Source organism: Ictalurus punctatus, chromosome 1 (genome assembly GCF_001660625.3).
Source record: "Ictalurus punctatus breed USDA103 chromosome 1, Coco_2.0, whole genome shotgun sequence".
Classification (NCBI taxonomy): domain Eukaryota; kingdom Metazoa; phylum Chordata; class Actinopteri; order Siluriformes; family Ictaluridae; genus Ictalurus; species Ictalurus punctatus.
Window position 1 is genome coordinate 12,751,554 of NC_030416.2, and position 10,994 is coordinate 12,762,547.

General features: G+C 38.2%; 1 protein-coding gene across 1 annotated transcript in view; it reads right to left on the bottom strand.

Annotated features, from left to right (window-relative positions):
* itga10 (integrin, alpha 10) overlaps positions 1-10,742 on the bottom strand; it is a 40,838-nt gene extending 30,096 nt beyond the window's left edge. The window contains exons 1-3 of the mRNA XM_017470970.3: positions 10,266-10,742; positions 9,783-10,010; positions 784-895 (exon numbers count right to left, since the gene is read on the bottom strand). Of these exons, the coding sequence (XP_017326459.1) occupies positions 784-895; positions 9,783-9,834 (164 nt within the window). The 5' untranslated portion in view covers positions 9,835-10,010; positions 10,266-10,742. The remainder of the gene's footprint in view (positions 1-783; positions 896-9,782; positions 10,011-10,265) is intronic.
* Positions 10,743-10,994: the final 252 nt, after the last annotated feature.

A 10,994-nucleotide genomic window follows, 5' to 3' on the forward strand; every position in this document is an offset into this window, starting at 1 on the left:
CTCATACACAGGGACTTGTACAGTATAATAGGCAAGCTACCTAATCTAAGTGCAATAATAAACAGGTTTTATTTAACAAAGATTTGTTGTGCTTCTGTGAAAACATTTAAAGCTTGTGTTAAAACATGTATCATTTATGGGAGGAGTCTCCAGTGTCAGTGATTTGTAACAGTAAGCAGGTTTTCCACCACAGGAAAACTTCATGACAGAGGTTGTTGCTCTCTCAGTTACAGAACATGCTGTATTTTCTTGTCTTATTACCTTAAAGACAGTGGAAAAAGAGAGGCTGGCGAGAGAGTGACTTCTTATAGCTGTTATAATGTAAGTGATAACAGGAACTAACTTGTTTCACATACATTACACAACATTAAATGTAACTACAAACATATATAAAAAAATATGATGTGTTATTCTTGATTAATAAAACATTTTAATTGCTGATGAATTACTGTGAAGGAAAAACACACTTTGGGTGGTAAAGGTGCCAGGCCATCATTAACTATTTTAGTATAACAGCATGCCCTGTCCTATTTGATTCCTTAATTAATTGCTTATAAGCTTATAAGCTTATCCTATTTGATTCCTTAATTAATTGCTTATAAGCTTACAGAGTTTATAATTATAAACTCTGTAAGTAAATATAGTTTATAATTATACAAATAGTAAATATAGTTCATAATTATACAAATCATCTGAGTTCTAGCTATCCTAATTCTCCAATAGAATAAATTCATTCACCACAAAAGTTGCAACCAACTATAATAGATGACACTGAATACTCACAGTTTCTCTCCCCCGACTTCATGCTGTAGGACAGAGAAACCAAACAGAGCGTCCTCTGCCCCGCTGAAAATGCGTGGCTGGTTCACGTCAATGTTAAAACATTGGCACAGTCCTGGAAGAGACATAAGTAGAAAGACAAGCAGAATGAAGGGCAGAAGCAAAATGCATGATTATGCTAAGAAGGAAAACAAATGATAGATGCTACTGTAATGTAGTAATGTAGTAATGTAGTTATGTTAAAGGAAAATGAGACACTGAGAGAAAGGACAGTATGAGAGAAGGAGAGAGAGAGAGAGAGAGTGAAATGCATGTCACCTATAGTAACTACTGAACATAGAAGCTTCCTGTATGACACACATACATTCCTTTAATACATGAGAGAAAAACAGTGTGTGTGTGTGTGAGCGAGAGAGAGACAAAGAGAGTGTTTTATATCACTATCCACGTAGATTAAAACAACTTCAACCAGTAAAAAAAGTGGAAATACATAACACATAGCAGAATATTTTCTTGATTGCATTCTATCTGTAAAAACAAAAGCGCAACCAATGAGGAATTCAATATACCACAGTGTGTGTGTGGAGTGCTTTTTTTTAACGCATACGCATGCAGGCAAGTCATTCCCTCTGGTCAGAGATCTGCTTTGGTTGGGTTTCATCGGCCTGTTTACCCAGAGACAGACATTAAAAGGCAAAGATTCAGAAAGACGGCAGGCAGATCCCCAAACCCCATCAACCTCAAACATGATACTGCCATGGGTCTCTCTGTTTCCTTTGAGATGTTTTTACTGTTTTTTTGGGAGGGAGAAGGTGTAATTTAAAGAATCCTTTATCTCTTTTTATATATGTATATAAAATGATGTGCAATTCTCCATTATAACTTTCCCTTTCTCTTAGGTTAAGGTCCAGTAAATGGGTATGGGACCACCTTTGAGCTCAGAGATGAAACTGTCATCTGTCATGTCTACTTCCCACCCTGCCCTCAGCCGTTTATATTGCCAAGCCATCAACTTAAAAACTCTAGTCATTAAGTAAACTTTTCTCTTTACTCAGACTTTTGAGAAATAAGTGTGTTGTTTCTTAACTTCCTGGACCCTATATTTTTCTTGTTCCCTGTCTAAAAAGCATTGTCATGACAACTGTAAACATTTATGCAGTGTGGTGGTGGATGGCTCCAACAGCAGAACAGATCTCTCCACATGCATGCACACACTCTCTCAATTGCACACACAAGCGCAATCAACTTCTTTCATCACCTCCTCAAAACCAAGGTTTAACCTTTGGTCTCTGGTCCTCACTAAACCTAACCATGAGCCAAAGCTCAGTACTAACCATACCCCTGGCCCTCTCTCACTCTGTGCACTGCTGTTCCACAGGGCCATGTGCTCGGCCCTTTCCCCTACTCCCTAACTGTGCACCCACAACTGCATTCCTGCTTATGCTTCTACCACCATAATCAAGTTTGTGGATGACACCACAGTGGCTGGCCTTATCAACAATGATGATGAAAAGGCCTACAAGGACCAGATCCACTACCTGGCGGAGTCATACACCAATAACAACCTGGCCCTCAATAACCAAAAAAACAAGGAATTTATTGTGGATTTCTGACAGAACACGAAGAGTCATGCACACACCTGTATTCACATAAATGGAGAAGAGGTGGAACACGTGACTAGCTTCAAGTTCTTGGGAGTACACATCTCCGATGATCTGACCTGGAGCGTTAACTCCACTGCCATGGTCAAGAAGGCACAAAGCACTTTTATTTCCTGAGTGGACTGATAAAGGCTCACCAATCTCCACAGATACTGTTGAACTTTTATCGCTGTACCATTGTGGGCATTCTGACCAGCTGCGGGAACTGTTCAGTTGCCGACAAGAAGGCTCTCCAGCGAGTGGTGAAAACTGCTCAACATATTATCAGGATCAAGCTCCCAAAAATGATAGAAATCCACAATAAACACTGCCTGCAGAGGGTGAGAGGCATCATCCCAATCATGGACTGTTTACCCTCCTCCTCTCAGGGGTGGTGCTATAAGAGCCTGTACTGTCACACCAACAGGCTCTGGAATGGCTTCCTTCCCTCTGCTGTCACCCTTCTGAACTCTATACTTAATGCACTAAGCCACAAAATAATAAAAGAAACAGGAACAACCACTTGCTCTATTTGCACAGAGACTATATTTATATATAGTATATTTAAACTATTTGCACAAGGACTATTTATTACTATTGCACTTTTCTGTGTAACTGTTACAGTTTACAACTGCCACTGTAGTCCATAATTGTGCACCTTACTTCTACTGTAAATACTTGTCATATTAATTGTTATTTGCATTTCTGGTCAGAGGCTAACTTCATTTCACTGCCTATGTACTTGTACAGTGCATAATGAGAATAAAGTTGAATCTCATCTCTCATCTCATAACCACTTTAAAAACTGCCAACTGCACCTTTAAATATCTCTTCATTATAACTAATATACAAAATTACTGTGAGAGGTGAGCTTTGTGAAAAAAGTATACATCTCAGTTCAAAACAAATACAGGCCAGAAAGTATGTAGATTAACATATAAGCTTTGAATTTTTCCTCTTCTACATAAAAATGCTTAACCATGCCAATGCATAACTGCAGAGACCACATTCAAACACAGCTGTGATGTCACTCTGAATATTAACGTACAGTCCAGTAGTTCCAGAGTAAACTGACCTTACACTCTGTTCCACACGGGACATATTACTGCAGAATAATATCTACCTCTGGAATATGAACCACTCTTTTGTGATGGAGTAATACTTTACAGTTTATCCCTTTCCCTCTGTCCATTTCATTTGTTTAAATTAGAAAATGCTTCATTGGCTTAAATGTTGCAAACTACATTAGCAAACAATCCTATGGAAATCACTTACAAATAAAAACATGCGCAGTAGTATACTCCCACCCCCAGTACTGACGGACAGGTTTCTGTGCAAGGCATTGGAAATGCAAATACAAAGGGAATTGTGATTCCATTTGAATTTTGGCAGGTCCCATACGTGATGCAGAGGAAGTGAAATAGTAAACTGGGTAATTACTTTTTCCTATTTCAATATGACAGGGTATGGGAAATGCAATTGCAAATGGACTTTGCTTTTCCATTTGAAATTTGGCAGACATTGTACGTCCGTGTAAATGAAAATACAAATGGCAATACACAATTTGCATTTTCATTTGAATTATGTCACAATTTATGCGTCCACAAATAGAAAACTCAATTGCAAATACAAACCCGTATGAAACACGTACTGTACACTTACTTAGCAATAGTGGCCAAAGCGGGGGTTGGACTGTTGGACAAAAAAGTGTTTTTTACTTTTTTGTGACATTCTGTAATGCAATCCACTTTTCTCTTCTCCTGCATCTTGGCAGAAACTATTTTTTCTCTCTTTTTCTCTCTATGGCTTCCCTCTAAACCTCTCCACAGGGTTAAATCAGCAGCAGATGCTCATCAACACATTATTACATTATATATGGATTAATAATCAATACATCACCACGTAAGCCATGTCATGTTGCTATTTAGTCATCACTCATTGCTATGCTGAAATGCAAGGATAAAAGAGCTATACCAATGATTATGCTGATTGAGACATGACTCACTTATTACTTTCACATCAGTGTTCCTCCTTTGTCCTCTCTCTCTCTCTCTCTCTCACTATATTTAAGATTTAAGTTTATTACACCTAGTTTCCTTTCTAATTCACTTCAGAGGCTTTCTCTGACAGATCTTTTCTCTTCAGCCTGTTTTCTGGGTATGTTCTTGATGATGATGATTTATTCACATCCTACCAGTCCTCATGAGAGGTGTGGGTTGAAAGAATGAATGAGGGGGAGGGGGGTATTCCCTGAACCCGCACCTGTGTTCTTCATCATAGCTACATAGTTACAGCATAACATAGCTAAATTTGTTCATCACAAGTTTCTACAGATAAAGTTCTGTAGAATCCATTAATAATACCATATATGACTCACAATACACACACACACACACACACACACACACACACACACACAATACCCAAATCCACAAGACCTGGGCTTTATGCATGTATATCACTTGACACAGTAGGTAGCTATATAAACACTGGTCAGCTGCTGTCATGTGCATATAATAAAATATTCAGATGTGGCTTTACAGTGACAATTAAAGATATTAATATTGAATCCGTAGGTAATTTAATTCACCTCGCAACAGTGCTGGAATACTTATACATTAAATCCACTTGTGTTTACTTTGAGTATGACTTTAGTCGGATTAAGATAATCAATAATTGCTGTTTACATGGTAGTTTCTTAATCAGAGTATTGTCTTAATCGGGTTAATATCGGATTATTGTTGTCCATGTAAATGTACTGATAGTCTAACACATACAAATAACTTAGATCATTACGTAATATTTGAAAATATATCTCAAAGACTACAGAAGTAAAATTTGTGAGTCATATATTTATGATTTGTATTATTCAAAAGGAAAACTGACACACACCTACAGAAAAGAATGATGGGAGGTAAGACATCTCTACTCCTATGAGTCTCGTTTGAAGGCTAATGTGCAATGTGGCTCATAGTGCTACATACAGTATAAAGTTTCAAAGACAGCTAAAAGCCACAGTGTTGAATATGGAGTGTGTTGACCTCTGCTTCCACTGAGCATGCCTTTTTATGTTTATACTTATAATAAATAAAGAATTAAAAAAAAAAACATTTATGTTGTAGGTACTGAAGTATTGGAGTATGCTACTTTGCATTACCTATCAGTTCTTCAATAGGCAAGACAGCATTTGAGGAGCATCTGATGTGATTTTTACTGAGAAGTAATTAATCAGTAGTTAGATATTACTACTCCAGTAGATATATTAGACTCTAATTATTGCTCAGTTCATAATGAACCACCAACCAAATCCTTTATTATTATTTATTACGTACATAGTATTCATTAGTGGTGACTTAGGTGTTAATATACAGTCCCCTCTCAAACTTTTGGAACAGCAGGAGGTGAAATGCTGCTCAATGAGATGGCAGTGTGTTTTGGATCATTGTCTTGCTGCATGATGAAGTTCCTCCTGATTCATTTAGATGCATGTAAGTTGGCAGACAAAATGTCCCTGTAAACTTCTGATTTCATTCTGCTGCTACCATCATGAGTTACATCATCGATAATGATTAGTGATCCTTTTCCAGATGCAACCATGCAAGCCCAAGCCATGACACTACCTCCACCATGTTTCACAGATGAGCTTGTATGTTTTGGATCATGAGCAGATCCTTTCAATCTCCACACTTTGGCCTTTCCATCACTTTGGTAGAGGTTCATCTTAGTTCCAAAACTTTCCTCTGTATTTCTTTGTGAATTTCAATTTGGCTTTACAATTCTTCCTGCTGATGAGTTGTTTGCATCTTGTGGTATGCCCACTATATTTCTGATCTTGAAGTCTTCTTTGAACGGTGGATTGTGATACTTTCACCCCTGCCCTGTGCAGGTTCTTCATGATGTCACTGACTGTTGTTTTTGGGTTTGTCTTCACAGCTTTCACAATGTTTCTGTCATCAGCTGTTGTTGTTTTCCTTGGCCGACCCAATTCTGTGCCTTTTGCTCAGTACACCAGTGGTTTCTTTCTTTTTCAGGACATTCCAAAATGCGGTATTTGTTATGCCCCATGTTTGTGCAATGCCTCGATTGATTTTACCTCTTTTCTCAGATTCAAAATGTTTTGCTTTTTCCAATAGACAGCTCTCTGATCTTCTTGTTGGTGTTTCCTTTTTAACAACAAATGCAGTCTACACATGTGGAACGACAGACTAAAACCATGAGTAGATGTTCAGAGCTACTTATTGTTTAAACAATCAACCTAACAGGACACACCTGGGTAACAAAAAACACATGTCAGTGACATGTTCCAATATTTTTGCTTGCCCACAAATTGTGTGGTCTGATACAAAATGTGCTATGATCTAGCTCTTTAACACATCGACATATAAATACCAGGAAATAAAGCTGAAATTCTAAACTCTTATCATATTCATCTTTTGATCTGAAACCCAAATGTCTAGTTTTTTTTGCAAAACCAAATGAATTGTCCTTGCTGTTCCAATAGTTTCATAGGGGACTGTAGGGGACTGTTATTTACCTATGAGCTGTTAAACATTACTGTAAACTATTACACACTTCATAGTTCACAGTAGTTGGTGCTTTATATTTAATTGTCCAAACTTATTGACCATACAAATGCCCTGCAGTGTGAAAGATATACAGATATCTTAGTATTTTATACAATACAGCCTTGCCTGGGCAGCCACAGAAAAGCATGCATGAGTAGCGTTTGAAAGATAAGCATGTGTTTCACTGATATACATAGACCATTAAGTAGCCTTAGCCCTGTCATTAAAAACTTGCAAATACACCTAATCTTGAGTCTCACTTTTGAATTTTAACAAAGGCCACCTTCGCTGCATTCCTGACGAACGTGGCAATGTTATGCTAGATTTAAGGCCATTAAACCTGAATGGGAAACAGAGTCAGACTGAACTGGTGTTACCACAAGTGAAAAACAAAGCAGTCACCACAGAAATAGCAAAGCATACTGGACACTCCGGGGCCAAGAGCTTATTATCAAATAGGTGTGGTTTGGGGTCGTTAATGTGAAACATAGCCACTAGTCTATTTCAGAATATTCAGAAAATGTTTGAGAAATTAACTTAAGTTTATTTCTTTATGTACAATCAAATACTCAGAAAAGGCATTTGCATTATTTATGTTAAAGCTGCTACATATAACATTTTGGAACACTATTGAAGGATACTTGTGGTTTTGTAACGTGAGTTGTACTGTGCTGCTCTCTAATGAGCAGCTTAATCTCATGCCTATGGGTCAGTACACATTCAAAGAAGAATTCAAGGCTGTGGCCCAAGCCACATAAAGCACACTAAGTATGCCTAAGTAGTAATGACATCAGTGGTGTACTGACAAACTATTTAGTAAGTCAGGGTTCAGGAACTGCACAAGCAATTCAGGAATCTGCTGCAGTTTTTAAAAAAAATATTTTTTCCAAAATTTTTACAAGGATTATGAGAATACAAAAAACTTACTGTGCCAATCAATATGACTACACTGAGTACCAGGTGCAAAATCTCTCGGATACTCTACTGTCATCTCACCATCCATCCATTTTCCACAGTGCATAAAAAAACATCAGGTAAATGTAAATCAGAGAAAGTCTAGATCCCAGAAGAATCTTTATCCTGGGTCATGCGAAGCTTAGGTGATAGTTCTGTTTACGTTTTAAGGGTGAATAGCATTGCGGTTAACTTTACTGATTTGATTCTTTTGAACTCCCCTCTATAATGGACCTTTGAGAGTTTTGAATCATCTGAATCACCAGTCAGAGCAACATCCAGAATTAGTGTAAACCAGTGGTGAGGCTACATAAGGGCCAGGGTGGCACTAGCCCACTCAGATTGACGGCTGGTCCACCCAATCAAATGAGACACATTAAATGTTTGTGGGAAAGGAGAAAAAAATAACGCATACATGACAATAATAATCACTAAAATACACGCTCAAATACACGTATCAAGTTTCAGAAAGAAATAATTATTTTAGTGTGAAAACATGTCTTTGATATAAATAGCCTAACTGCGACAGCCAATCGATATTCTATTAGTACAGTTTCAGCCAATCACGGATTGCTGGGGGAGGGGAAGATGAGTTTACATTTGCTAGTGAAATAAACTAATATTCAACACGCATGAGGCAAGCATGTCGAAACAGATATCTTTGATTAAATATTTTAAAAAGCAATAATAGAGCCTGAAACTACACTCAATGATGCCGACAGTACAGACACGTCACCTGATGACCAACCGCCCACAACGTCATCTTTCCCGTCCACCAGCGCCTCATCTCAACCCAGGCCCATGCTCCAGAAAAGCAACTCACACTCAATGAACCACCAGCGATTTACAACGCAAAGCCAAGACGTCTACATCCTATTCTATAAGATGATTTGTTTGGGCTCCAAAAATAGTCAAATTGGTAAGTAAATGAATTTTATTCCATAATTTGAGTGTTTATGTGTGTTAGAAATTTGCTATAAATATATATCGTGTTAGTTTGTGTCATTTTAAAAGTCAGTTTTGGGATTCTCAATGGATGCTGCTGGTGGTGTTTTTTTTAATTCAAAAGATAATGTGCTGGCTCTGCGTATCCATGTTTACCTGTATGATGTGGCATGCAGCCTGCATAATTTATTAGGCATGATACTTCAGATTACTACAACAATAATCTCTCTCTCTCTCTCAGCAACATGTCTGACAGGATCCAGATGTTAGTCTGCTGCTGCCACAGATTTTGTGCAGATTTTCCCCAACACACACATCAATTATTTATCTTCATTTATTGTTCTCTTCATTGTTTTTTTAATTAATGCATGGATTTTGTTGTGTTCATGAAACTGTTGGCTAGCAATAAAAATCACATTTAACTAACCCTAACTGTCAAATTATTTTTATCCCATATTGTAGGGCTACATGATGTAATTTGAGAGTAGGCTTGGAGGTCCACCCTATTTCACCCACTCACTTTAAAATGTCAGGCCTCGCCACTATTTCCATACAGTACAGACCACATTTAAAAATTCACATTGGGGTTCATTTTCTGATAATACTATATAGTAGGCCTATAATAGTGAGTAAATGGGGGGAAATCGTGTTTGTGAATTATTGATTCATTCGATTCACCCAAAGAGTCGTTCAAAAAGAATTGTTCTCAAATAGCAATAATATAGCTCCAGGAATAAACACGCCGTAAAACAAAACAAAACTCGGACACATTCATTTCAAGCCCTTTCTCCCAAAATAAGATATTATTAGCGGTTATAATGGTTATAACGGTTGAGATCCGACAACATGAATGGTTTGTAAATTATATCCAACTATAAGTGCATATGAGGATACTCACCTTTTAGTAGAACGGTGATTTTTAGTAATAGCAGGTACTCGCGAATCTTCATTTTTGTCCCCCTCTCCAAATGATGTGAAAGTCTTTAAGCTGTTTTCGTGTCTCTCTTTCTCTTCTTGATCAACTGGAAACCGCTGCACTAGCCTATGTCTCGCGCGTGGCCATGTCAGCGCGCGCGCCTCAGTTTCCAGTGATGGACTAACATCTGCAGTGCTTCCTAAATGTACACTGTAAATGTCCAAAGCACCTGGAGTTAATTCAGTAAAGACTTATTCAGCACTCTAAGAGTTACATACAAGCATTAATTAAATTCTCTCAGGGCTACTTAAATACAGTTTCCTACAAGAGTCCTACCATACTGTAGAAATTAACTGGTTATTAGAAATGTTATGCATGGTGTCAGTTAGGCAAGCTAAAGCTAACAATGCTTAGACTATTAAATCTGTCTTATAGCTCAAGTAATGTGTAACTCATACTTCTTACCTTGTCTGTGACACATACGAATCTGAAGTTGCTTGAAGAGCAGCATTAATCCGAAATGCCGGTTTGCGCACGGATAGATTTCCAAACTCTCATTAAGCACCTGCTGAACAGAGTGAACAGAGCCTTTATGTAGGTCCCATTAAAACTGCAGCACGGACAGTGGCTTCCTAACGCACGCGCGCGCGCACACGAACTCACACACCACTGACGTTTAGTCCAAGTCCAGACTCTGCGGTTGCTGTCAGTAAACAGTGCGCGCAGCTTACACTTACTGAGCTACTGCGTTATCTTAGAAAAGAGTTTTGATGTGAATTGCAGTCATTACTCTCACTGATGCTAGTTTAGTCCTATGGTTGTTTATGAGGTTACTTTGGTTCCCTCTCGAGCTGTGTGGTTCTCTCCAGAGCGCACACGGGCACACTGAAAGAGCGCTTTATACTGCAAAACCTTCCCTGCGTCAACAACTGAGCTCCACGTTTCAAACCCCAAACCAACCAACCACAGTTCTCTCTCTCTCTCTCTCTCTCTGTGTGTGTGTGTGTGTGTGCCCTATACTATATTATATCCCTCCCTGTTGCTATAGAAGGTGTACTTGTTTTTAGGGTTTTTTTTTTTCTTCAAACCTCACATGCATCTTAACTTGGTGCTTGGGGGTGGGTCATCATTGTAAACGGTATTTAGATAATTTATGATTAACGGAGTTAAAATGTCTAGAATAGGACACTTCCA